Source organism: Salmo salar, chromosome 26 (genome assembly GCF_965601325.2).
Source record: "Salmo salar chromosome 26, fSalSal1, whole genome shotgun sequence".
Classification (NCBI taxonomy): domain Eukaryota; kingdom Metazoa; phylum Chordata; class Actinopteri; order Salmoniformes; family Salmonidae; genus Salmo; species Salmo salar.
The window spans coordinates 47,857,141-47,885,000 of NC_138316.1; the positions used below are offsets into that span (position 1 = coordinate 47,857,141).

Below are 27,860 nucleotides of genomic sequence, written 5' to 3' on the forward strand. Positions count from 1 at the left end.
TTTCCGGTGTTGTAAATATGAGTCCTTTGATTGGTTCATGATTTTGTTTATTTTGATTCTTTCTTTTTAAGCAGACTCTCTCTCTCTCTCTCTCTCTCTCTCTGTCTCTCTGTCTCTCTCTCTCTCTCTCTCTCTCTCTGTCTCTCTCTCTCTCTCTGTCTCTCTCTCTCTCTCTGTGTCTCTGTCTCTCTGTCTCTCTCTCTCTCTGTCTCTCTCTCTCTCTCTCTCTCTCTCTGTCTCTCTGTCTCTCTCTCTCTCTCTCTCTCTCTATCTGTGTCTTCCCCTATGCAGTGGTGTAAAGTACTTTAAAGTACTACTTAAGTCGTTTTTTAGGGTATCTGTACTTTACTTGACTATATATATTACTGACAACTTTTACTTTTACTTCACTACATTCCCAATAAAAATGATGTACTTTTTACTCCAACCATTTTCCCTGACATCCAAAAGTACTCGTTACATTTTGAATCCTAGCAGGACAAGAAATGGTCTAATTCACACTTGTCAAGAGAACATCCCTGGTTGTCCCTACAGCCTCTGATCTGGCGGACTCACTAAACACATGCTGGGTTTGTAAATGATGTCTGAGTGTTGGAGCGTGCCCTTGGCTTTCTGTAATTATCCATCTTGTTTCAGTCCTGTTCTGTTCCAGGACCAGGAGGCTTAGATACTGCTGAAATGACTCGGCTACTTTACTCTTTATTGAAGTCTATATTCAAATGTATTTGGGATTTGTGTGTGTTTATGAGCGAGAGAGAGAGAGAGAGCCATATGGAGTGTATGTGAGATGTATGGTTTTAGACTGAGTGTTTTATACGAGTTTGAGTACACACATGTATGCATAACATACGCATGATCAAGTGCATGTCTGCAGCAGTTCCACAGTCAAGGGAAAAGGTTGCATGATGCTTTAACCAGTGAACCATTGATGTTCTGTCCTGTGATGCTTTTCTATGTAATCTACAGTATGATGGAAGTGTTCAATACCCCACGCTGCTACTGTCAGATATCACAGCCAGACCTATCTAAGATACCTCCTAGAGGGTTGATATACAATATTAATACCACACACCACTCATACATGCTCCCACACCAGTTAGAGGGGATATTTAATAAAGCCAAGAAGCTCTAATCCAAAGTGTATATTTTACATTTCACTTTTAATGAGTAGGAAAGATGATGAGACTTTTTTAAAAGGATTTTCAGTCTTTAGATTCCCCCCCCCCCCTCGCCAACTCAACTTTCAACGCTTTGTTGCGGCGTGTTTTAAAACACTTCAATGGTTTATTCAACTTTTTAAATGGATGTCGTTGGAGGACAGCAAAGGGGGAGGAAACGGGATCTGTTTGGATGTCGTTGGAGGACAGCAGAGGGGAAGGAAACGGGATCTGTTTGGACGTCGTTGGAGGACAGCAGAGGGGAAGGAAACGGGATCTGTTTGGATGTCGTTGGAGGACAGCAGAGGGGGAGGAAACAGGATCTGTTTGGATGTCGTTGGAGGACAGCAGAGGGGGAGGAAACGGGATCTGTTTGGATGTCGTTGGAGGACAGCAGAGGAGTAGGAAACGGGATCTGTTTGGATGTCGTTGGAGGACAGCAGAGGAGGAGGAAACGGGATCTGTTTGGATGTCGTTGGAGGACAGCAGAGGAGGAGGAAACGGGATCTGTTTGGATGTCGTTGGAGGACAGCAGAGGGGAAGGAAACGGGATCTGTTTGGATGTCGTTGGAGGACAGCAGAGGGGGAGGAAACGGGATCTGTTTGGATGTCGTTGGAGGACAGCAGAGGAGGAGGAAACGGGATCTGTTTGGATGTCGTTGGAGGACAGCAGAGGAGGAGGAAACGGGATCTGTTTGGATGTCGTTGGAGGACAGCAGAGGAGGAGGAAACGGGATCTGTTTGGATGTCGTTGGAGGACAGCAGAGGGGAAGGAAACGGGATCTGTTTGGATGTCGTTGGAGGACAGCAGAGGGGGAGGAAACGGGATCTGTTTGGATGTCGTTGGAGGACAGCAGAGGGGGAGGAAACGGGATCTGTTTGGATGTCGTTGGAGGACAGCAGAGGAGGAGGAAACGGGATCTGTTTGGATGTCGTTGGAGGACAGCAGAGGAGGAGGAAACGGGATCTGTTTGGATGTCGTTGGAGGACAGCAGAGGAGGAGGAAACGGGATCTGTTTGGATGTCGTTGGAGGACAGCAGAGGAGGAGGAAACGGGATCTGTTTGGATGTCGTTGGAGGATAGCAGAGGGGAAGGAAATGGGATCTGTTTGGATGTCGTTGGAAGACAGCAGAGGGGAAGGAAACGGGATCTGTTTGGATGTCGTTGGAGGACAGCAGAGGGGGAGGAAACGGGATCTGTTTGGATGTCGTTGGAGGACAGCAGAGGGGAAGGAAACGGGATCTGTTTGGATGTCGTTGGAGGATAGCAGAGGGGGAGGAAACGGGATCTGTTTGGCTGTCGTTGGAGGACAGCAGAGGGGAAGGAAACGGGATCTGTTTGGATGTCGTTGGAGGACAGCAGAGGGGGAGGAAACGGGATCTGTTTGGATGTCGTTGGAGGACAGCAGAGGGGAAGGAAACGGGATCTGTTTGGATGTCGTTGGAGGACAGCAGAGGGAGAGGAAACGGGATCTGTTTGGATGTCGTTGGAGGACAGCAGAGGGGGAGGAAACGGGATCTGTTTGGATGTCGTTGGAGGACAGCAGAGGGAGAGGAAACGGGATCTGTTTGGATGTCGTTGGAGGACAGCAGAGGGGAAGGAAACGGGATCTGTTTGGATGTCGTTGGAGGACAGCAGAGGGGGAGGAAACGGGATCTGTTTGGATGTCGTTGGAGGACAGCAGAGGGAGAGGAAACGGGATCTGTTTGGATGTCGTTGGAGGACAGCAGAGGGGAAGGAAACGGGATCTGTTTGGATGTCGTTGGAGGACAGCAGAGGGGGAGGAACGGGATCTGTTTGATGGAGGCTACAGACATCCCCCTCTAGTTACTGGTTTTGATCCATGTGGTGTTCAGAGGGAAGTCGCTTTTTGATAACTCTTTTAAGGAGAGCTCTTTTTATTCTTTGATTGAGAGCTTGTGTGTTTCTGAGTGTGTGTGTGTGTGTCTGAGTGTGTGTGTGTGTCTGAGTGTGTGTGTGTGTGTGTGTCTGAGTGTGTGTGTGTGTGTGTCTGAGTGTGTGTGTGTGTTGTGTGTCTGTGTGTGGTGTGTGTGAGTCTGAGGTGTGTGTGTGTGTGTGTGTGTGTGTGTGTGTGTGTGTGTGTGTGTGTGTGTGTGTGTGTGTGTGTGTGTGTGTGTGTGTGTGTGTGTGTGTGTGTGTGTGTGTGTGTGTGTGTGTCTGAGTGTGTGTCTGAGTGTGTTTGTTTGTCTGAGTTTGTGTGTGTGTCTGAGTGTGTGTGTGTGATGTCATAGAAGGCCCTTCTTGCCTTGTCTCTCAGATCGTTCACAGCTTTGTGGAAGTTACCTGTGGCGCTGATGTTTAGGTCGAGGTATGTATAGTTTTTTGTGTGCTCTAGGGCAACGGTGTCTAGATGGAATTTGTATTTGTGGTCCTGGCGACTGGACCTTTTTTGGAACACCATTATTTTTGTCTTACTGTCAGGGCCCAGGTCTGACAGAATCTGTGCAGAACACCTAGGTGCTGCTGTAGGCCCTCCTTGGCTGGGGACAGAAGCACCAGATCATCAGCAAACAGTAGACATTTGACTTCAGATTCTAGTAGGGTGAGGCCGGGTGCGGCAGACTGTTCTAGTGTCCTCGCCAATTGGTTGATATATATGTTGAAGAGGGTGGGGCTTAGTTTGTATTATTTTTTTTAATTTAACCTTTATTTAACTAGGCAAGTCAGTTAAGAACAAATTCTTATTTACAATGTCGTCCTACCCCGGCCAAACCCTAACCCGGACGACGCTGGGCCAATTGTGCACCGCCTTATGGGACTCCCAATCACGGCCGGTTGTGATACATCCTGGAATCCAACCAGGGTCTGTAGTGACGCCTCTAGCACTGAGATGCAGTGTCTTAGACCGCTGTGATACAGCCTGGAATCCAACCAGGGTCTGTAGTGACGCCTCTAGCACTGAGATGCAGTGTCTTAGACCGCTGTGATACAGCCTGGAATCCAACCAGGGTCTGTAGTGACGCCTCTAGCACTGAGATGCAGTGTCTTAGACCGCTGTGATATCAAATCAAATTTTCAAATTTATTTTTATATAGCCCTTCGTACATCAGCTGATATTCTCAAAGTGCTGTACAGAAACCCAGCCTAAAACCCCAAACAGCAAGCAAAGCATGTGAAAGAAGCACGGTGGCTAGGAAAAACTCCCTAGGAAAAACTCCCTAGAAAGGCCAAAAACCTAGGAAGAAACCTAGAGAGGAACCAGGCTATGAGGGGTGGCCAGTCCTCTTCTGGCTGTGCAGGGTGGATATTATAACAGAACATGGTCAAAATGTTAAAATGTTAAAATGTTCATAAATGACCAGCATGGTCAAATAATAATAATCATAGTAGTTGTCGAGGGTGCAACAAGCACGTCCGGTGAATAGGTCAGGGTTCCATAGCCACAGGCAGAACAGTTGAAACTGGAGCAGCAGCACGGCCAGGTGGACTGGGGACAGCAAGGAGTCATCATACCAGGTAGTCCTGAGGCATGGTCCTAGGGCTCAGGTCCTCCGAGAGAAAGACAGAAAGAGAGAAAGAGAGAATTAGAGAGAGCATATTTAAATACACACAGGACACCGGATAAGACAAGAGAAATACTCCAGATGTAACAGACTGACCCTAGCCCCCCGACACATAAACTACTGCAGCATAAATACTGGAGGCTGAGACAGGAGGGATCAGAAGACACTGTGGCCCCATCCGATGATACCCCCGGACAGGGCCAAACAGGCAGGATATAACCCCACCCACTTTGCCAAAGCACAGCCCCCACACCACTAGAGGGATGTCTCCAACCACCAACTTACCGTCCTAAGACAAGGCCGAGTATAGCCCACAACGATCTCCGCCATGGCACAACCCAAGGGGGGGGGGGGGGCGCCAACCCAGACAGGAAGACCACGTCAGTGACTCAACCCACTCAAGTGACGCACCCCTCCCATGGACGGCATGGAAGAACACCAGTAGGCCAGTGACTCAGCCTCTGTAAAAGGGTTAGAGGCAGAGAATCCCAGTGGAAAGAGGGGAACCGGCAAGGCAGAGACAGCAAGGGCGGTTCGTTGCTCCAGCCTTTCCGTTCACCTTCACACTCCTGGGCCAGACTATACTTAATCATAGGACCTACTGAAGAGATAAGTCTTCAGTAAAGACTTAAAGGTTGAGACTGAGTCTGCGTCTCTCACATTGGTAGGCAGACCATTCCATAAAAATGGAGCTCTATAGGAGAAAGCCCTACCTCCAGCCGTTTGCTTAGAAATTCTAGGGACAATTAGGAGGCCTGCGTCTTGTGACCGTAGCGTACGTGTAGGTATGTACGGCAGGACCAAATCGGAAAGATAGGTAGGAGCAAGCCCATGTAATGCTTTGTAGGTTAGCAGTAAAACCTTGAAATCAGCCCTTGCCTTAACAGGAAGCCAGTGTAGGGAGGCTAACACTGGAGTAATATGATCAAATTTTTTGGTTCTAGTCAGGATTCTAGCAGCCGTATTTAGCACTAATACAGCCTGGAATCCAACCAGGGTCTGTAGTGACGCCTCTAGCACTCTAGCACTGAGATGCAGTGTCTTAGACCGCTGTCTTAGACCGCTGTGATACAGCCTGGAATCCAACCAGGGTCTGTAGTGACGCCTCTAGCACTGAGATGCAGTGTCTTAGACCGCTGTGATACAGCCTGGAATCCAACCAGGGTCTGTAGTGACGCCTCTAGCACTGAGATGCAGTGTCTTAGACCGGTGTGATACAGCCTGGAATCCAACCAGGGTCTGTAGTGACGCCTCTAGCACTGAGATGCAGTGTCTTAGACCGCTGTGATACAGCCTGGAATCCAACCAGGGTCTGTAGTGACGCCTCTAGCACTGAGATGCAGTGTCTTAGACCGCTGTGATACAGCCTGGAATCCAACCAGGGTCTGTACTGACGCCTCTAGCACTGAGATGCAGTGCCTTAGACCGCTGTGATACAGCCTGGAATCCAACCAGGGTCTGTAGTGACGCCTCTAGCACTGAGATGCAGTGCCTTAGACCGCTGTGATACAGCCTGGAATCCAACCAGAGTCTGTAGTGACGCCTCTAGCACTGAGATGCAGTGCCTTAGACCGCTGTGATACAGCCTGGAATCCAACCAGGGTCTGTAGTGACGCCTCTAGCACTGAGAGGCAGTGCCTTAGACCGCTGTGATACAGCCTGGAATCCAACCAGGGTCTGTAGTGACGCCTCTAGCACTGAGATGCAGTGTCTTAGACCGCTGCGCCACTCGGGAGCCCCAGCTTAAGCTGCATCCCTGTCTCACACCACGGCCCTGTGGAATGAAATGTGTGTGCTTTTTGCCAACTTTAACCGCACACTTGTTTGTGTACATGGATTTTATAATGCCATATGTTTTTCCCCCAACACTACTTTCCATTAATTTATATAGCAGACCCTCATGCCAAATTGAGTCAAAGGCTTTTTTGAAATCAACAAAGCATGAGAGAATTTTGCCTTTGTTTTGGTTTGTTTGTTTGTCAATTAGGTTGTGCAGGGTGAATACGTGGTCTGTTGTACGGTAATTTACTTAGTACATTGTTTTCACTAGTCTGCTGTTAATGATAATGCAGAGGTTTTTTCTCAAGGTTGCTGTTGACGTATATCCCACGGTAGTTATTGGGGTCAAATTTGTCTCCACTTTTGTACATTGGGGTGATCAGTCCTTGGTTCCAAATATTGGGGAAGATGCCAGAGCAGTGGATGATATTAAAGAGTTTTAGTATAGCCAATTGGAATTTGTGGTCTGTATATTTGATCATTTCATTGAGGATACCATCAACACCACAGGTCTTTTTGGGTTGGAGGGTTTGTGTTTTGTCCTGCAGTTCATTCAATGTAATTGGAGAATCCAGTGGGTTCCGGTAGTCTTTAATAGCTGATTGTAAGATTTGTATTTGATCATGTATATTTTTTTGCTGTTTGTTCTTTGTTATAGGGACAAAAAGATTGGAGAAGTGGTTTATCCATACATCTCCGTGTTGGACAGATAACTCCTCGTGTTGTTGTTTGTTTAGTGTTTTCCCATTTTCCCAGAGGTGGTTAGAGTCAATTACATTGCTCTCTTTCTCTCTATATCTCTATCTCTCTCTTTCTCTCTTTCTCTCTTTCTCTATCTATCTCTTCATCTCTCTTTCTCTCTCTATCTCTCTCTTTCTCTCTCTCTCTCGCTATCTCTCTTTCTCTTTCTCTCTCTATCGCTCTCTTTCACTCTCTCTGCTATATCTTTCTCTTTCTCTCTTTCTTAATTTCTCTCTCTTTCTCTCTCCTCTATCTTCCTCTCTCCTCTCTCATTCTCTCTCTTTCTCTCTCCTCTTTTTCTCTTTCTCTCTCTTTCTCTCTCCTTCTCTCTCTGCCATCCACCACTCTCTCTGCCACTTTCGCTTTTTCTCCTCGTGTTCTTCTATCATTTCCTGCTCCCCTTCTCCCTCAAACTAATTCCTCAATGAGATTTTAACACAATGTGATGTATAGCTATATACTGTATATATAGTACTGTAGGTTAACCAGCCCTGACATGTAAGGAGTTATACAGCTCAGTGTTCAGTAGAATGTGCCCATGGTCGGTGTGTGTGTGTATTTCTGTGTGTGTAACACCTCTCCTCTCCCCCGTACAGCTCAGTGTTCAGTAGAATGTGCCCATGGTCAGTGTGTGTGTGTATTTCTGTGTGTGTAACACCTCTCCTCTCCCCCGTACAGCTCAGTGTTCAGTAGAATGTGCCCATGGTCGATTTGTGTGTGTATTTCTGTGTGTGTAACACCTCTCCTCTCCCCCGTACAGCTCAGTGTTCAGTAGAATGTGCCCATGGTCGGTGTGTGTCTCCTGATACGTGTCAGTGTGAACCAGGCTGGGGAGGAGTGGACTGTTCTAGTGGTGAGTCTGCTGTAACACACACACACACACACACACACACACACACACACACACACACACACACACACACACACACACACACACACACACACACACACACACACACACACACACACACACACACACACACACACACACACTCTGTCAAGTCAAACAGATCCTGCAGCACTATGACCTTCTGAGTTATTGCACTCCTCTAGTCTCTGTGGTTTACCTCTTTATGACTGAGAGACCAAGGCAGTCGGCAGAGCAGGATGTCAATCTACCATCAGTTTAATAGAATAGAGGTGCTGTGGTCAGGAGGGAGGACGTTAGGTCAATCTACCATCAGTTATAATATAATAGAGGTGCTGTGGTCAGGAGGGAGGAAGTTAGGTCAATCTACCATCAGTTATAATAGAATAGAGGTGCTGTGGTCAGGAGGGAGGGAGTTAGGTCAATCTACCATCAGTTATAATAGAATAGAGGTGCTGTGGTCAGGAGGGAGGAAGTTAGGTCAATCTACCATCAGTTATAATATAATAGAGGTGCTCTGGTCAGGGGGGAGGAAGTTAGGTCAATCTACCATCAGTTATAATAGAATAGAGGTGCTGTGGTCAGGAGGGAGGGAGTTAGGTCAATCTACCATCAGTTATAATAGAATAGAGGTGCTGTGGTCAGGAGGGCGGGAGTTAGGTCAATCTACCATCAGTTATAATATAATAGAGGTGCTGTGGTCAGGAGGGAGGACGTTAGGTCAATCTACCATCAGTTATAATATAATAGAGGTGCTGTGGTCAGGAGGGAGGAAGTTAGGTCAATCTACCATCAGTTTAATATAATAGAGGTGCTGTGGTCAGGAGGGAGGAAGTTAGGTCAATCTACCATCAGTTATAATAGAATAGAGGTGCTGTGGTCAGGAGGGAGGAAGTTAGGTCAATCTACCATCAGTTATAATAGAATAGAGGTGCTGTGGTCAGGAGGGAGGAAGTTAGGTCAATCTACCATCAGTTATAATATAATAGAGGTGCTGTGGTCAGGAGGGAGGAAGTTAGGTCAATCTACCATCAGTTATAATATAATAGAGGTGCTGTGGTCAGGAGGGAGGAAGTTAGGTCATTCTACCATCAGTTTAATATAATAGAGGTGCTGTGGTCAGGAGGGAGGAAGCTAGGTCAATCTACCATCAGTTATAATATAATAGAGGTGCTGTGGTCAGGAGGGAGGAAGTTAGGTCAATCTACCATCAGTTATAATATAATAGAGGTGCTGTGGTCAGGGGGGAGGAAGTTAGGTCAATCTACCATCAGTTATAATAGAATAGAGGTGCTGTGGTCAGGAGGGAGGAAGTTAGGTCAATCTACCATCAGTTATAATATAATACAGGTGCTGTGGTCAGGAGGGAGGAAGTTAGGTCAATCTACCATCAGTTTAATATAATAGAGGTGCTGTGGTCAGGAGGGAGGAAGTTAGGTCAATCTACCATCAGTTATAATATAATAGAGGTGCTGTGGTCAGGAGGGAGGAAGTTAGGTCAATCTACCATCAGTTATAATAGAATAGAGGTGCTGTGGTCAGGAGGGAGGAAGTTAGGTCAATCTACCATCAGTTATAATAGAATAGAGGTGCTGTGGTCAGGAGGGAGGAAGTTAGGTCAATCTACCATCTGTTATAATAGAATAGAGGTGCTGTGGTCAGGAGGGAGGAAGGGAGATATTGACTGGTCTGTATTGATTCAGTTAAAGGAGTGCAGAGAGAGGGAGGGAAGTGGACATAGAGGTAAACAGAGTGTCTGTCTAACTGTCCCTTTCTCTGTAATAAATAGGGATGTCTCTCTCTTTCTTTCTCCTCTCTATCTCTCCTTTCTCTCTTTCCTTCTCCTCTCTATCTCTCCTCTCTCTCTCTCCAACCCCAGTTCATTAGTGGAGCAGAATCTTCCCCTGCCACTTTTCTATCCGACACCTGGTCATCTCTGATTTCTGATGTCTTATGACAGACTCATTCTACAGTAGTTCACCTGGTCATCTCTGATTTGTGATGTCTTATGACAGACTCATTCTACAGTAGTTCACCTGTATTGTACCTGACCCAACATGTTTCGTCTGTCTTAGTCCCTTCAGAGTAATGTAATCTAACATGTGATGGATTCAGGATGCTCAGCTGATTACAGAGTAATGTAATCTAACATGTGATGGATTCAGCCTGCTCAGCTGATTACAGAGTAATGTAATCTAACATGTGATGGATTCAGCCTGCTCAGCTGATTACAGAGTAATGTAATCTAACATGTGATGGATTCAGCCTGCTCAGCTGATTACAGAGTAATGTAATCTAACATGTGATGGATTCAGCCTGCTCAGCTGATTACAGAGTAATGTAATCTAACATGTGATGGATTCAGCCTGCTCAGCTGATTACAGAGTAAAGTAATCTGACATGTGATGGATTCAGCCTGCTCAGCTGATTACAGAGTAAAGTAATCTAACATGTGATGGATTCAGCCTGCTCAGCTGATTACAGAGTAAAGTAATCTGACATGTGATGGATTCAGCCTGCTCAGCTGATTACAGAGTAATGTAATCTAACATGTGATGGATTCAGCCTGCTCAGCTGATTACAGAGTAATGTAATCTAACATGTGATGGATTCAGCCTGCTCAGCTGATTACAGAGTAATGTAATCTGACATGTGATGGATTCAGCCTGCTCAGCTGATTACAGAGTAATGTAATCTAACATGTGATGGATTCAGCCTGCTCAGCTGATTACAGAGTAATGTAATCTGACATGTGATGGATTCAGCCTGCTCAGCTGATTACAGAGTAATGTAATCTAACATGTGATGGATTCAGCCTGCTCAGCTGATTACAGAGTAATGTAATCTGACATGTGATGGATTCAGCCTGCTCAGCTGATTACAGAGTAATGTAATCTAACATGTGATGGATTCAGCCTGCTCAGCTGATTACAGAAGCATTTGTCGTTAGTCATTTCCCAGGAAAAACATATTTGCTGCAAAGTTACCACAGTGAAAGTGATTACTGTAGGAGTGTTTCATTGACATGTATATACACACACACACACACACACACACACGCACACACACACACACACACACACACACACACACACACACACACACACACACACACACACACACACACACACACACACACACACACACACACACACACTGATTGTGCTGCTGGGGAAATGAGGTGTTGGTCCATCGGTGGGGTTCCACAGAATGGGCTGCTGATGATGAGGACAGCCTACACCACAACATGAAGGGAGTAACACTGCTAATGACTAGTGATATGTTATTCCCTCTGAGTGTGTGTGTGTGTGTGTGTGTGTGTGTGTGTGTGTGTGTGTGGTGTGTGTGTGTGTGTGTGTGTGTGTGTGTGTGTGTGTGTGTGTGTGTGTGTGTGTGTGTGAAAGTGTGAGGATAGGGGTAAAAGGGAATATGGGATTGTCCCTGGAGTGACATGGTAACTAGATTAGCTCTAGAATGGAAGTGTCCCCTGTCTTCATTCCCTAGTCCAGGAGGACTGCTGGAAATCATGAAACACTTTGTTGGTTTGCCAATCACCATAATCCGCTTCAGAAGAGAAGACACTAAGGAGGATGAGGAGGGGGAGGAGAAGGAGGAGGAGGAGGATGAGGAAGAAGCAGAGGAGGAGGAGGAGGAGAAGAAGGAGGAGGAGGCTGAGGAAGAAGCAGAGGAGGAGGAGGAGGAGGAGAAGGAGGAGGAAGAAGCAGAGGAGCAGGAGGAGGAGGAGGAGAAGGAGGAGGAGGAGAAAGAAGAGGAGGAGGATGAGGAAGAAGCAGAGGAGGAGAAGGAAGAGGAGGAGAAAGAGAAAGAGGAGGAGGAGGAAGAAGCAGAGGAGCAGGAGGAGGAGGAGGAGAAGGAGGAGGAGGAGGATGAGGAAGAAGCAGAGGAGGAGGAGAAGAAGGAGGAGGAGGCTGAGGAAGAAGCAGAGGAGGAGGAGGAGGAGGAGAAGGAGGAGGAAGAAGCAGAGGAGCAGGAGGAGGAGGAGGAGAAGGAGGAGGAGGAGAAAGAAGAGGAGGAGGATGAGGAAGAAGCAGAGGAGGAGAAAGAGAAAGAGGAGGAGGAGGAAGAAGCAGAGGAGCAGGAGGAGGAGGAGGAGAAGGAGGAGGAGGAGAAAGAAGAGGAGGAGGATGAGGAAGAATCAGAGGAGGAGAAGGAAGAGGAGGAGGAGGAGAAGGAGAAAGAAGAGGAGGAGGAGGAGGATGAGGAAGAAGCAGAGGAGGAGAAGGAAGAGGAGGAGGAGGAGAATAAATGCTACAGGAGATGTTTGAGGAAGTTCAAAAGGGACAGGAGAATGATATGACAGACTGCTGTCTACATGATATAAGGAAGTACCAGATAGAGATCAAACTGTTTTGAAGTTCCAGATTACCATATCGGGTAGTGGCCCAATGGTTTTCATTTTTCATGAGCGTTCTGCAGTAAAACCGTGAACTGAGAGCCAAGTCTCCAGTCCAACCTGCTTTCCTCCTTTGTATCTGTAGCCTGTGGACGTTAATCACCCCTCAATAATAGATCACATAGCGGCCTGGTTAAGGCTTACTGTCTGCTTCTGGTTCAGAACAGACGGAGAACACAAGCTGCCAGGCTGTCTGGTCCGTAAGGAGGAACCACTCTCTCTTATGTCACTGTTTTAACCAGGTCACTGTCAAGCTCACACACACACACAGACCATAACATGTATGAAAATCAATACACACACACACACACACACACACACACACACACACACACACACACACACACACACACACACACACACACACACACACACACACACACACACACAAACATTTACACTAAAGGTTTTTGGGTTTATTTGAATGGACAACCGTTAGCTACCAGGCCGGACATCTGATATGAAGGTGTTCTAGAACTCCATTAGTTGACATGGGAACCAACATCCCAGCGCCCAGTCATCATCATCATCATCATACAGTCATTGCATGGTTTCCATCAACAAACTCAACAATCAACAAACTCATTTTGAAAGGTACGAAATCCATAGCCTTATATGTAAACAGGGTGACAGTGAGAAATTGACCAGACAGGAAGTTGACAATGGATTATTAATAGGTAGAAATAAAAGCTTTGGTACCAATTAATTTTTTTAAATGTATCAACTTAAATGTCCCTGTATATATTAAGGCACACCTACGTGGACAACAGCAGCAACACATCCCAAGGGTACATCATGAGGAGGGAGTGAGATCTTTCAGATACCAACTGACTGGAATCATTAACCTATAGAAGTCACACAGGGACATTACATTAAGAAAGCCCATTTTTCAAATGTTAAGAAAAATACGTTTGTATTTTTAACTAATAGAAACATCACAATGTGAATGTATTCGTAAATATATATGTACAGTTGAAGTGGGAAGTTTACATACACTTAGGTTGGAGTCATTAAAACTCGTTTTTCAACCACTACACACATTTCTTGTTAACAAACTATAGTTTTGGCAAGTCTGTTAGGACATCTACTTTGTGCATGACACTATAATCTTTTCCAACAATTGTTTACAGACAGATTATTTCACTTATAATTCACTGTATCACAATTCCAGTGGGTCAGAAGTTTACATACACTAAGTTGACTGTGCCTTTAAACAGCTTGGAATATTCCATAAAATGATGTCATGGCTTAAGAAGCTTCTGATAGGCTATTTGACATCATTTAAGTCAATTGGAGGTGTACCTGTGGATGTATTTCAAGGCCTACCTTCAAACTCAGTGACTCTTTGCTTGACATCATGGGAAAATCAAAATAAATCATCCAAGACGTCAGAAAAATCATTGTAGACCTCCACAAGTCTGGTTCATCTTTGGGAGCAATTTCCAAACGCCTGAAGGTACCACATTCATCTGTACAAACAATAGTACGCAAGTATAAACATCATGGGACCATGCGGTCGTCATACCGCTCAGGAAGGAGACGCATTCTGTCTCCTAGAGATGAACGTACTTTGGTGCGAAAAGTGCAAATCAATCCCAGAACAACAGCAAAGGACCTTGTGAAGATGCTGGAGGAAACAGGTACAAAATTATCTATATCCACAGTAAAACGAGTCCTATATCGACATAACCTGAAAGGCCGCTCAGCAAGGAAGAAGCCACTGCTCCAAAACTGCCATAAAAAGGCCAGACTACGGTTTACAACTGCAAATGGGGACAAAGATCGTACTTTTTGGTGAAATGTTCTCTGGCCATAATGACCATCGTTATGTTTGGAGGAAAAAGGGGGAGGCTTGCAAGCCGAAGAACACCATCCCAACTATGAAGCACGGCAGCATCACGTCGTGGGGGTGCTTTGCTGCAGGAGGGACTGGTGCACTTCACAAAAAAGATGGCATCATGAGAAAGGAAAATTAAGTGGATATATTGAAGCAACATCTCAAGACATCAGTCAGGAAGTTAAAGCTTAGTCGCAAATGGGCCTTCCAAATGTACAATGACCCCAAGCATACTTCCAAAGTTGTGGCAAAATGGCTTAAGGACAACAAAGTCAAGGTATTGGAGTTGCCATGACAAAGTCCTGACCTCAATTCTATAGAAAATTTGTGGGCAGAACTGAAAAAAGCGTGTGCCTGCAAGGAGGCCTACAAACCTGACTCAGTTACACCAGCTCTGTCAGGAGGAATGGGCCAACATTCACCCAATTTATTGTGGGAAGCTTGTGGAGGCCTACCTGAAACATTTGACCCTAGTTAAACAATTGAAAGGCAATGCTGCCAAATACTAATTGAGTGTATGTAAACTTCTGACCCACTGGGAATGTGATGAAAGAAATAAAAGCTATAATAAATCATTCTCTCTACTATTATTCTGACATTTCACATTCTGAAAATAAAGTGGTGATCCTAACTGACCTAAGACAGGACATTTTTACTAGGATTAAATGTCAGGCATTGTGTAAAACTGAGTTTAAATGTATTTGGCTCAGGTGTATGTAATCTTCCGACTTCAACTGTATATTATAGGTACTTAGTTTTATTAGTTGTATTAGTATTAGTATTAGTCGTGAAGAGGAGCACGACAAACCTTTTCCCCCTCAGGAGACTGAAAAGATTTGGCATGGGTCCTCAGATCCGCAAAAGGTTCTACAGCTGCACCATCGAGAGCATCCTGACTGGTTGCATCACTTCCAGCAACTGTTCGGCCTCCGACCGCAAGGCACTACAGAGGGTAGTGCGTACGGCCCAGTACATTACTGGGGCCAAGCTTCCTGCCATCCAGGACCTCTATACCAGGCGGTGTCAGAGGAAGGCCCTAAAAATTGTCAAAGACTCCAGCCACTCTAGTCATAGACTGTTCTCTCTGCTACCACATGGCAAGCGGTACCGGAGCGCCACATCTAGGTCCAAGCGGCTTCTAAACAGCTTCTACCCCCAAACCATAAGACTCCTGAACATCTAATCAAATGGCCACCCAGACTATTTGCATCCCCCCCCTATTTTACACCTCTGCTACTCTGTGTTGTTGTCATCTATACATAGTCACTTTAATAATTCTACCTACATGTACATATTACCTCAACTAACCGGTGCCCCGCACATTGACTCTGTTCCGCTATTGTTATTTTACTGTTGCTCTTTAATTACTTGTTACTTTTATTTCTTATTCTTATTTGTATTATTATATAAAAAATTTTTAACTGCATTGTTGGTTAGGGGCTCGTAAGTAAGCATGTTGTATTCGGCGCATGTGTCTAATACGATTTGATTTGATTTGATTAGTTATTGTCGCAGTAGTGTTATTAGTTGTATTAGTAGTTGTAGCAGTAGTTTTAGTTGTATTAGTAGTTGTAGCAGTAGTTTTAGTTGTATTAGTAGTTGTAGCAGTAGTTTTAGTTGTATTAGTAGTTGTACCAGTAGTTTTAGTTGTATTAGTAGTTGTAGCTGTAGTTTTAGTTGTATTAGTAGTTGTAGTTGTATTAGTTGTATTAGTAGTTGTAGCAGTAGTTTTAGTTGTATTAGTAGTTGTAGCAGTAGTTTTAGTTGTATTAGTAGTTGTAGCAGTAGTTTTACTTGTATTAGTAGTTGTAGCAGTAGTTTTGGTTGTATTAGTAGTTGTAGCAGTAGTTTTAGTTGTATTAATAGTTGTAGCAGTAGTTTTAGTTGTATTAGTAGTTGTTGTTGTATTAGTTGTATTAGTAGTTGTACCAGTAGTTTTAGTTGTATTAGTAGTTGTAGCAGTAGTTTTGGTTGTATTAGTAGTTGTAGCAGTAGTTTTAGTTGTTGCAGTAGTTTTAGTTGTATTAGTAGTTGTAGCTGTAGTTTTAGTTGTATTAGTAGTTGTAGCAGTAGTTTTAGGTGTATTAGTAGTTGTAGTTTTATTAGTTGTATTAGTAGTTGTAGCAGTAGTTTTAGGTGTATTAGTAGTTGTAGTTTTATTAGTTGTATTAGTAGTTGTAGCAGTAGTTTTAGTTGTATTAGTAGTTTTAGTTGTATTAGTAGTTGTAGCAATAGTTTATTAGTTGTATTAGTAGTTGTAGCAATAGTTTATTAGTTGTATTAGTAGTTGTAGCAGTAGTTTTAGTTGTATTAGTAGTTGTAGCAGTAGTTTTAGTTGTATTAGTAGTTGTAGCAGTAGTTTTAGTTGTATTAGTAGTTGTAGTTGTATTAGTTGTATTAGTAGTTGTAGCAGTAGTTTTAGTTGTATTAGTAGTTGTAGCAGTAGTTTTGGTTGTATTAGTAGTTGTAGTTTTAGTTGTATTAGTAGTTGTAGCAGTAGTTTTAGTTGTATTAGTAGTTGTTGCAGTAGTTTTATTAGTTGTATTAGTAGTTGTAGCAGTAGTTTTAGTTGTATTAGTAGTTGTAGCAGTAGTTTTAGTTGTATTAGTAGTTGTAGCAGTAGTTTTAGTTGTATTAGTAGTTGTAGTTTTAGTTGTATTAGTAGTTGTAGCAGTAGTTTATTAGTTGTATTAGTAGTTGTAGCAGTAGTTTTAGTTGTATTAGTAGTTGTAGCAGTAGTTTTAGTTGTATTAGTAGTTGTAGTTGTATTAGTTGTATTAGTAGTTGTAGCAGTAGTTTTAGTTGTATTAGTAGTTGTAGCAGTAGTTTTGGTTGTATTAGTAGTTGTAGCAGTAGTTTTAGTTGTATTAGTAGTTGTTGCAGTAGTTTTATTAGTTGTATTAGTAGTTGTAGCAGTAGTTTTAGTTGTATTAGTAGTTGTAGCAGTAGTTTTAGTTGTATTAGTAGTTGTAGCAGTAGTTTTAGTTGTATTAGTAGTTGTAGTTTTAGTTGTATTAGTAGTTGTAGCAGTAGTTTTAGTTGTATTAGTAGTTGTAGCAGTAGTTTTAGTTGTATTAGTAGTTGTAGCAATAGTTTATTAGTTGTATTAGTAGTTGTAGCAGTAGTTTTAGTTGTATTAGTAGTTGTAGCAGTAGTTTTAGTTGTATTAGTAGTTGTAGCTGTAGTTTTGGTTGTATTAGTAGTTGTAGCAGTAGTTTTAGTTGTATTAGTAGTTGTAGCAATAGTTTATTAGTTGTATTAGTAGTTGTAGCAGTAGTTTTAGTTGTATTAGTAGTTGTAGCAGTAGTTTTAGTTGTATTAGTAGTTGTAGCTGTAGTTTTGGTTGTATTAGTAGTTGTAGCTGTAGTTTTAGTTGTATTAGTAGTTGTAGCAGTAGTTTTAGTTGTATTAGTAGTTGTAGCAGTAGTTTTAGTTGTATTAGTAGTTGTAGCAGTAGTTTTAGTTGTATTAGTAGTTGTAGCAGTAGTTTTAGTTGTATTAGTAGTTGTAGCTGTAGTTTTGGTTGTATTAGTAGTTGTAGTTGTATTAGTTGTATTATGTCTTAGATCTCTCTTTATGTAGTGTTGTGTTGTTTTTCTTGTCGAGGTGTGTGTTTTGTTCTATATTTTTATTTAATTTATTTTCTTTTTTAATCCTATCCCGGGCATCATCCTTACGGTGAAGCATAGTGGTGGTAGTATCATGCTGTGAGGATGTTTTTTAGTGGCAGGGACCGGGAGACTAGTCAGGATCGAGGGAAAGATGAACGGAGCAAAGTACAGAGAGATCCTTGATGAAAACCTGCTCCATAGCGCTCAGGACCTCAGACTTGGGCGAAGGTTCACCTTCCAACAGGACAACGACCCTAAGCCCACAGCCAAGACAACGCAGAAGTGGCTTCGGGACAAGTCTTTGAATGTCCTTGAGTGGCCCAGCCAGAGCCCGGACTTGAACCCGATCTAACATCCCAGACCTGAAAATAGCTGTGCAGTGACGCTCCCCATCCAACCTGACAGAGCTTGAGAGGATCTGCAGAGAACAATGGGAGAAACTCCCCAAATTCAGGCTGTAATCGCTGCCAAAGGTGCTTAAACAAAGTACTGAGTAAAGGGTCTGAATACTTATGTAAATGTGACATTTCATTTTTTTATATTTTATTAATTCGCAAACATTTCTGAAAAACAGTTTTTGCTTTGTCATTATGGGGTATTGTGTGTAGATTGATGAGGGGAAAAAAGTTTGAATACATTTTAGAATATGGCTGTAACGTAGTAAAATTTTGAAAAAGTCTGAATACTTTCCCGAATACAGTACCAGTCAACATTTTGGACACACATACTCATTCAAGGGTTTTTCTTAATTTTTACTATAAGTGTGTGCAAAGCTGTCATCAAGGCAAGGGGTGGTTACTCTGAAGAATCTATAATCTAAAATCTATTTTGATTTGTTTAACAATTTTTTGGTTACTACATGATTCCATATGTGTTATTTCATAGTTTTGATGTCTTCACTATTATTCTACAGTGTAGAAAATAGTAAAATAAAGAAAACCCTTGAATGAGTAGGTGTGTCCAAACTTTTGACTGGTGCTGTGTATATGCCGCTATTTTAAATCTAAATGCCTACTGCTTACAAAACATAAAAATAATATCTCTTTGCAGGACAAGGATTGTCCTGACTTTCAGGTTATAGGTTGGTGTGGTTTCTATTCCATATTATAGGAGGTTGGTGTGGTTTCTATTCCATATTATAGGAGGTTGGTGTGGTTTCTACTCCATATTATAGGTTGGTGTGGTTTCTACTCCATATTATAGGTTGGTGTGGTTTCTATTCCATATTATAGGAGGTTGGTGTGGTTTCTATTCCATATTATAGGAGGTTGGTGTGGTTTCTACTCCATATTATAGGAGGTTGGTGTGGTTTCTATTCCATATTATAGGTTGGTGTGGTTTCTATTCCATATTATAGGAGGTTGGTGTGGTTTCTATTCCATATTATAGGTTGGTGTGGTTTCTATTCCATATTATAGGAGGTTGGTGTGGTTTCTACTCCATATTATAGGTTGGTGTGGTTTCTATTCCATATTATAGGAGGTTGGTGTGGTTTCTACTCCATGTTATAGATTGGTGTGGTTTCTACTCCATATTATAGGAGGTTGGTGTGGTTTCTATTCCATATTATAGGAGGTTGGTGTGGTTTCTATTCCATATTATAGGAGGTTGGTGTGGTTTCTACTCCATATTATAGATTGGTGTGGTTTCTACTCCATATTATAGGTTGGTGTGGTTTCTACTCCATATTATAGGAGGTTGGTGTGGTTTCTATTCCATATTATTGGAGGTTGGTGTGGTTTCTACTCCATATTATTGGAGGTTGGTGTGGTTTCTATTCCATATTATAGGAGGTTGGTGTGGTTTCTATTCCATATTATAGGAGGTTGGTGTGGTTTCTATTCCATATTATAGGAGGTTGGTGTGGTTTCTACTCCATATTATTGGAGGTTGGTGTGGTTTCTATTCCATATTATAGGAGGTTGGTGTGGTTTCTATTCCATATTATAGGAGGTTGGTGTGGTTTCTATTCCATATTATAGGAGGTTGGTGTGGTTTCTACTCCATATTATAGGAGGTTGGTGTGGTTTCTATTCCATATTATAGGAGGTTGGTGTGGTTTCTACTCCATATTATAGGAGGTTGGTGTGGTTTCTATTCCATATTATAGGTTGGTGTGGTTTCTACTCCATATTATAGGTTGGTGTGGTTTCTATTCCATATTATAGGAGGTTGGTGTGGTTTCTATTCCATATTATAGGTTGGTGTGGTTTCTATTCCATATTATAGGTTGGTGTGGTTTCTATTCCATATTATAGGAGGTTGGTGTGGTTTCTATTCCATATTATAGGAGGTTGGTGTGGTTTCTACTCCATATTATAGGTTGGTGTGGTTTCTATTCCATATTATAGGAGGTTGGTGTGGTTTCTATTCCATATTATAGGAGGTTGGTGTGGTTTCTATTCCATATTATAGGAGGTTGGTGTGGTTTCTATTCCATATTATAGGAGGTTGGTGTGGTTTCTACTCCATATTATAGGTTGGTGTGGTTTCTACTCCATATTATAGGTTGGTGTGGTTTCTACTCCATATTATAGGAGGTTGGTGTGGTTTCTATTCCATATTATAGGAGGTTGGTGTGGTTTCTATTCCATATTATAGGAGGTTGGTGTGGTTTCTACTCCATATTATAGGAGGTTGGTGTGGTTTCTACTCCATATTATAGGAGGTTGGTGTGGTTTCTACTCCATATTATAGGAGGTTGGTGTGGTTTCTATTCCATATTATAGGAGGTTGGTGTGGTTTCTACTCCATATTATAGGTTGGTGTGGTTTCTACTCCATATTATAGGAGGTTGGTGTGGTTTCTATTCCATATTATAGGTTGGTGTGGTTTCTATTCCATATTATAGGAGGTTGGTGTGGTTTCTATTCCATATTATAGGAGGTTGGTGTGGTTTCTACTCCATATTATAGGAGGTTGGTGTGGTTTCTACTCCATATTATAGGAGGTTGGTGTGGTTTCTACTCCATATTATAGGTTGGTGTGGTTTCTACTCCATATTATAGGAGGTTGGTGTGGTTTCTATTCCATATTATAGGAGGTTGGTGTGGTTTCTATTCCATATTATAGGAGGTTGGTGTGGTTTCTATTCCATATTATAGGAGGTAGTGTGGTTTCTATTCCATATTATAGGAGGTTGGTGTGGTTTCTATTCCATATTATAGATTGGTGTGGTTTCTATTCCATATTATAGGAGGTAGTGTGGTTTCTATTCCATATTATAGGAGGTTGGTGTGGTTTCTATTCCATGTTATAGATTGGTGTGGTTTCTATTCCATATTATAGGAGGTAGTGTGGTTTCTATTCCATATTATAGGAGGTTGGTGTGGTTTCTATTCCATATTATAGGAGGTAGTGTGGTTTCTATTCCATATTATAGGAGGTTGGTGTGGTTTCTATTCCATATTATAGATTGGTGTGGTTTCTATTCCATATTATAGGTTGGTGTGGTTTCTATTCCATATTATAGATTGGTGTGGTTTCTATTCCATATTATAGGAGGTTGGTGTGGTTTCTATTCCATGTTATAGATTGGTGTGGTTTCTACTCCATATTATAGGAGGTTGGTGTGGTTTTTATTTTCATTTGCCTTTTCTTGGGCAAATTTAGTGGGCAGCTATGGTGGATGTCTTTTAGGACCCATATTTCCTGTTGCAACGTTCAGTGGACACCACCATAGGTGTCTTTAAGAGTCCCTGTGAAAACCCTGCATGTGTTGGTTCCTGTTAGTTCCCCCTTCTGTTTGAACAACAATTGTTTGTTTCTTGTTGGGGAACTTAACAAAATGGGCAATATGTGCACGCACAAACAAAAGTAGTGCACTATGTAGGGAGTAGAGTGCCGTATGGGATTCATGTCTCTGTGAATTGTGTAAATAAGTCCTAAACCCAGCTCCCTGCTGGGTGGTACAGATCTGCCCTGCTGGCCTCCATCCCTAGAGGGGAAATCTCTTCAAGGTATGCAATGTTGGAGGGGCTTGTACTGACACATTATAGATGTTCTCTCTCTCTCTGTCCCTCCCTCTCTCTCTCTCTCTCTCCCCCCATCTTCTCTCTCTCTTTCTCTCTCTTTCTCACTCTCTGCCCCCCCTCTCTCTCTCTAGCTCTCTCTTTCTCTCTCTCTTGCTCTCTCCCTCCATCCCTTTTAATCTGTCTTCCTCCTTATCTCTTGGTGCCACTCTTCTCCTCTATAAAGTCCATCCAGACCATCACACAGTAGGAAGCCCCTCTCAGCTCTCCATCGTTATTTCTCTGTCTTCCCCTCCTTCTGTGTGTGAGTTTTATCTCTGCTGTTTAGCTGTTCCTGTGAGTTGTCTCTCTGCTGTTTAGCTGTTCCTGTGAGTTGTCTCTCTGCTGTTTAGCTGTTCCTGTGAGTTGTCTCTCTGCTGTTTAGCTGTTCCAGTGAGTTGTCTCTCTGCTGTTTAGCTGTTCCAGTGAGTTGTCGCTCTGCTGTTTAGCTGTTCCTGTGAGTTGTCTCTCTGCTGTTTAGCTGTTCCTGTGAGTTGTCTCTCTGCTGTTTAGCTGTTCCTGTGAGTTGTCTCTCTGCTGTTTAGCTGTTCCTGTGAGTTGTCTCTCTGCTGTTTAGCTGTTCCTGTGAGTTGTCTCTCTGCTGTTTAGCTGTTCCTGTGAGTTGTCTCTCTGCTGTTTAGCTGTTCCTGTGAGTTGTCTCTCTGCTGTTTAGCTGTTCCAGTGAGTTGTCTCTCTGCTGTTTAGCTGTTCCTGTGAGTTGTCTCTCTGCTGTTTAGCTGTTCCTGTGAGTTGTCTCTCTGCTGTTTAGCTGTTCCTGTGAGTTGTCTCTCTGCTGTTTAGCTGTTCCTGTGAGTTGTCTCTCTGCTGTTTAGCTGTTCCAGTGAGTTGTCTCTCTGCTGTTTAGCTGTTCCAGTGAGTTGTCGCTCTGCTGTTTAGCTGTTCCTGTGAGTTGTATCTCTGCTGTTTAGCTGTTCCTGTGAGTTGTCTCTCTGCTGTTTAGCTGTTCCTGTGAGTTGTCTCTCTGCTGTTTAGCTGTTCCTGTGAGTTGTCTCTCTGCTGTTTAGCTGTTCCAGTGAGTTGTCTCTCTGCTGTTTAGCTGTTCCAGTGAGTTGTCTCTCTGCTGTTTAGCTGTTCCTGTGAGTGCAGTGTTCTCTCTCTCTCTCTCTCTCTCTCTCTCTCTCTCTCTCTCTCTCTCTCTCTCTCTCTCTCTCTCTCCCTTTCCTTCTACCCACACATGAAAAACACTGTGTCTTCCACCATCACGGATTGGCTATTCTACATGTTCAATTGTCTGAGAAGAACATCTCCTTTCAGCCCACAACATTAGGAGGCCATGTAGCTTCCATCAGTGGTTCAGTGGGTGTTAGACATTAGGAGAACACATTAACAACATTCTCCATTCACTTTGATGGATTAACCATCAAAGTGGACAGAAAAACCAGGACAGAAAAGGCATTAAAATGGTGTTTTGTTTGAAATGGCTTTTTGGAAGTTCTTCTTCTCAGTGTTAGTCACCATGACGACGATGACTCATAGTGACAGAGGGTCAAGAAGCCAATGGATTAATAATGGTAGTGAACACCCTTCATCCTCTCTGTTGATGGACAGGACACTGTATTCTAAATCAGTGCTTTTACATTTCCTTTTGTTTCTGAATACAAATGACATTTTGCTACGTCTTGTGCAAGTGATTATTAGACTGAGGCTTCCCAAGTATCTCCTGTGGATAGGTCAGGGAATTCAGAGCTTGACGGACAGTAAGCCAGTTCTGTTGGTTCTATACATAGTAATAATAAGAACAAATCTCTGTTGGTAATATCCTCCTCATGGTGTGGTGTGATATCCTGTCTGTGTTCACCTGGGTTAAACCACAACACTTTGTCAGAACACCATAGAGATTTCACCCTCAGCTGCCCACTCTCAATGTCCTTTGGTTACTGAACCCCCAGCCTCCTTTTACTCTGCCTGGAGTACCCCCTCATACCGCCCAGAGGTTCTAATAGTCCAGGTTGGACCCCCTGTTGATAGGCCAGGTTCCCCCAGGGGTTCTAGTAGTCCAGGTTGGACCCCCTTTTGATAGGTCAGGTTCCCCCAGGGGTTCTAGTAGTCCAGGTTGGACCCCCTGTTGATAGGTCAGGTTCCCCGAGGGGTTCTAATAGTCCAGGTTGGACCCCCTGTTGATAGGTCCGTTCCCCCCAGGGGTTCTAATAGTCCAGGTTGAGAACCACTGATGTTTTCCAGCTCTGTTGATAATATCATTCTCATCGTGCTGTATGACCTCCTGGGGTGTTGATAATCTCCACATTGTGCTGTATGACCTCCTGGGGTGTTGATAATCTCCTCATTGTGCTGTATGACCTCCTGGGGTGTTGATAATCTCCTCATTGTGTTGTATGACCTCCTGGGGTGTTGTGATAACTCCTCATCGTGTTGTTTGACCTCCTGGGGTGTTGTGATAACTCCTCATTGTGTTGTATGACCTCCTGGGGTGTTGATAATCTCCTCATTGTGCTGTATGACCTCCTGGGGTGTTGATAATCTCCACATTGTGCTGTATGACCTCCTGGGGTGTTGATAATCTCCACATTGTGCTGTATGACCTCCTGGGGTGTTGATAATCTCCACATTGTGCTGTATGACCTCCTGGGGTGTTGATAATCTCCTCATTGTGCTGTATGACCTCCTGGGGTGTTGTGATAACTCCTCATTGTGTTGTATGACCTCCTGGGGTGTTGTGATAACTCCTCATTGTGATGTATGACCTCCTGGGGTGTTGTGATAACTCCTCATCATGTTGTATGACCTCCTGGGGTATTGTGATAACTCCTCATCGTGTTGTATGACCTCCTGGGGTGTTGTGATAACTCCTCATTGTGCTGTATGACCTCCTGGGGTGTTGTGATAACTCCTCATTGTGCTGTATGATCTCCTGGGTGTGTTGTGATAACTCCTCATTGTGCTGTATGACCTCCTGGGGTGTTGTGATAACTCTTCATCGTGTTGTATGACCTCCTGGGGTGTTGATAATCTCCTCATTGTGTTGTTTGACCTCCTGGGGTGACCTTACTTAGCCAGCCTACTTTGACCTCACAGGACCATATGAACATCACCCGTGGACCAGTTGCAATCCCAGCATCTGGTTCAAGGTCATGTCACTGGGGACCACTTATCACCCACAATCCTTTGAGCAAAGTTGACCTCGGGTGGGGTCAGAAGAGTAAGACACATGTCCTTCTTGATTTCCTTCCTGAATGAGAGGATTAGACACGCAGAGAAACAAGTGTTTACGTCCTCTTTACAAAACACGTTCTCTTTATTCCCTGCCGTCTTCCCCAGTAATCCCCCCCAGTGAAAGAGAAGAGGAGCAGAGAGAATAGAGGAGAGAGATGCATGTCTGAGAGGCAGTTACAGGGACTTTATTTAATTTACGCCGTGCAGCACTTCAGCAGCAACACACACGGTTCCACTTGTCTTACAAGGTGATTAGTTGGACGTTAATTGGTTGAACAAATCACCGGCGGTAACGACTGTTGTGTTGTCGGAGGGAGGAGGGAGGGAGGAGGGAGAAGGAGGAAGGGAGGGAGGAGGGGAGGAGGGAGGAAGGGAGGGAGGAAGGAGGAGGGAGAAGGGAGGGAAGAAGGGAGGGAGGAGGGGAGGAGGGAGAAGGAGGAGGGAGAAGGGAGGGAAGAAGGGAGGAAGAGGGGAGGAGGGAGAGAGGAGGGGAGGAAGGAGGAGGGAGAAGGGAGGGCAGAAGGGAGGGAGGGAGGGAGGAGGGAGAAGGGAGCGAAGAAGGGAGGGAGGAGGGGAGGAGGGAGAAGGAGGAGGGAGAAGGAAGGGAGGGAGGAAGGGAGGGAGGGAGGAGGGGAGGAGGGAGGGAGGAGGGGAGGAAGGAGGAGGGGAAGAGGGAGGAGGAGGTTAATGAGGCCTAGCGTGCTGGTGTTCCACGTGACCAATCCCAACGCTCCCCATTAGCACTGTGCTCGTTAGCATAGTGGCTAAGCTAATAGCTGTGGCTTATGTTAAACAGACACACACACACAAACGTTAGGTAAGTGATAGTGTGGGTATAACCCAGACAGTCTTTAGTCCTTCAGTATAACCCAGACAGTCTTTAGTCCTTCAGTATAACCCAGACAGTCTTTAGTCCTTCAGTATAACCCAGACAGTCTTTAGTCCTTATGCTAGACAGACACACACACACAAACGTTAGGTAAGTGATAGTGTGGATATAACCCAGACAGTCTTTAGTCCTTCAGTGTGTTGTCCTGAGCCCATCCAGAAGCAGAATGGGTTTTATGATCAGCTATATAATTTATTACCCCACAAGGTGGAGTTATAACCAGAACTAAAGTTATACTGTCACTTATATTAGGAATATGATTCAGCTGGTCTGTGGAGAGAGGAGAGTGGATTTATGTGGAGAGTTATATAATTAGAGAGACAAAGAGACATTTTTATTTATTTTTATTATACCTTTATTTAACTTGGCAAGTCAGTTAAGAACATATTCTTTTTTTACAATGACGACCTACCAAAAGGCCTCCTGCAGGGACGGGGGCCTGGGATTAAAAATGAAAAATATAGGACAAAACACACAACAGGAGAGACACCACAATAAAGAGACACCTAAGACAACAACGTAGCATGGCAGCAACACCACATAACAACAACATGGTAGCATTACAAAACATGGTACAAACCTTATTGGACACAGACAACAGCACAAAGGTAGAGACAACAATACAACACACGAAGCAGCCACAACTGTCAGTAAGAGTGTCCATGATTGAGTCTTTGAATGAAGAGATGGAGATAAAACTGTCCAGTTTGAGTGTTTGTTGCAGCTCGTTCCAGTCGCTAGCTGCAGCGAACTGAAAAGAGGAGCGACCCAGGGATGTGTGTGCTTTGAGGACTTTTAACAGAATGTGACTGTCAGAACGGGTGTTGTATGTGGAGGATGAGGGCTGCAGTAGATATCTCAGATAGGGGGGAGTGAGGCCTAAGAGGGTTTTATAAATAAGCATCAACCAGTAGGTCTTGCGCCAGGTATAAAGAGATGGACAGTTTACAGAGGAGAATAGAGTGGAGTGACGTGTCCTGTAAGAAGCATTAGTGGCAAATCTGGTGGCCGAATGGTAAAGAACATCTAGCCGCTCGAGAGCACCCTTTCCTGCCGATCTATAGATTACGTCTCTGTAGTCTAGCATGGGTAGGATGGTCATCTGAATCAGGGTTCGTTTGGCAGCTGGGGTGAATACAACTCATATTTACGTTTATTCATTTCCTCTTTTGTTCTGTAACTATTGGCCATAATATGACATTTGTAATGTCTCTATTCCTTTGAAACTTTTGCGAGTGTAATGTTTACTGCTAATTTTTTATTGTTTATTTCACTTTTGTTTATCTATTTCACTTGCTTTCACTTGTAAACATGTGTTTCCCATGACAATAAAGCCCCTTGAAATGAATTTAATTGAGAGAGACAGAGAAAGCAAGAGAGAGAGAAATAGAATGAGAGAGAGAGAGAGAGAGAGAGAAACCTAGACAGACAGCGAGAGACAGGGGCATAGACAGAGACAGACTGAGAGAGAGCCAGGGAGAGACAGAGAGAGAGAGAGAGAGAGAGAGAGAGAGAGAGAGAGAGAGAGAGAGAGAGAGAAACCTAGACAGACAGCGAGAGACAGGGGCATAGACAGAGACAGACTGAGAGACAGACAGGGAGAGACAGAGAGAGACAGAGAGAGACAGAGAGAGACGGAAAGAGAGAGAGAGACAGAAAGAGAGACATACAGAGAGAGAGAGAGAGAGAGAGAGAGAGAGAGAGAGAGAGAGAGAGAGAGAGAGATAGAGAGAAACCTAGACAGACAGAGAGAGACAGGGACATAGACAGAGAGACAGGCTGAGAGAGAGACAGAGAGAGATGGAAAGAGAGAGACAGAGAGAGAGCAAGACAGTGT

At 43.7% G+C, this 27,860-nt stretch overlaps 1 protein-coding gene across 2 annotated transcripts in view; it reads left to right on the top strand.

Moving 5' to 3' along the window:
- The window catches only part of LOC106593436 (multiple epidermal growth factor-like domains protein 11), a 386,429-nt gene that overhangs the window by 141,921 nt on the left and 216,648 nt on the right, over positions 1-27,860 (top strand). For both annotated transcript variants that reach the window (XM_082969798.1, XM_082969799.1), the window contains exon 6: positions 7,963-8,055. In XM_082969798.1, the coding sequence (XP_082825924.1) occupies positions 7,963-8,055 (93 nt within the window). The remainder of the gene's footprint in view (positions 1-7,962; positions 8,056-27,860) is intronic.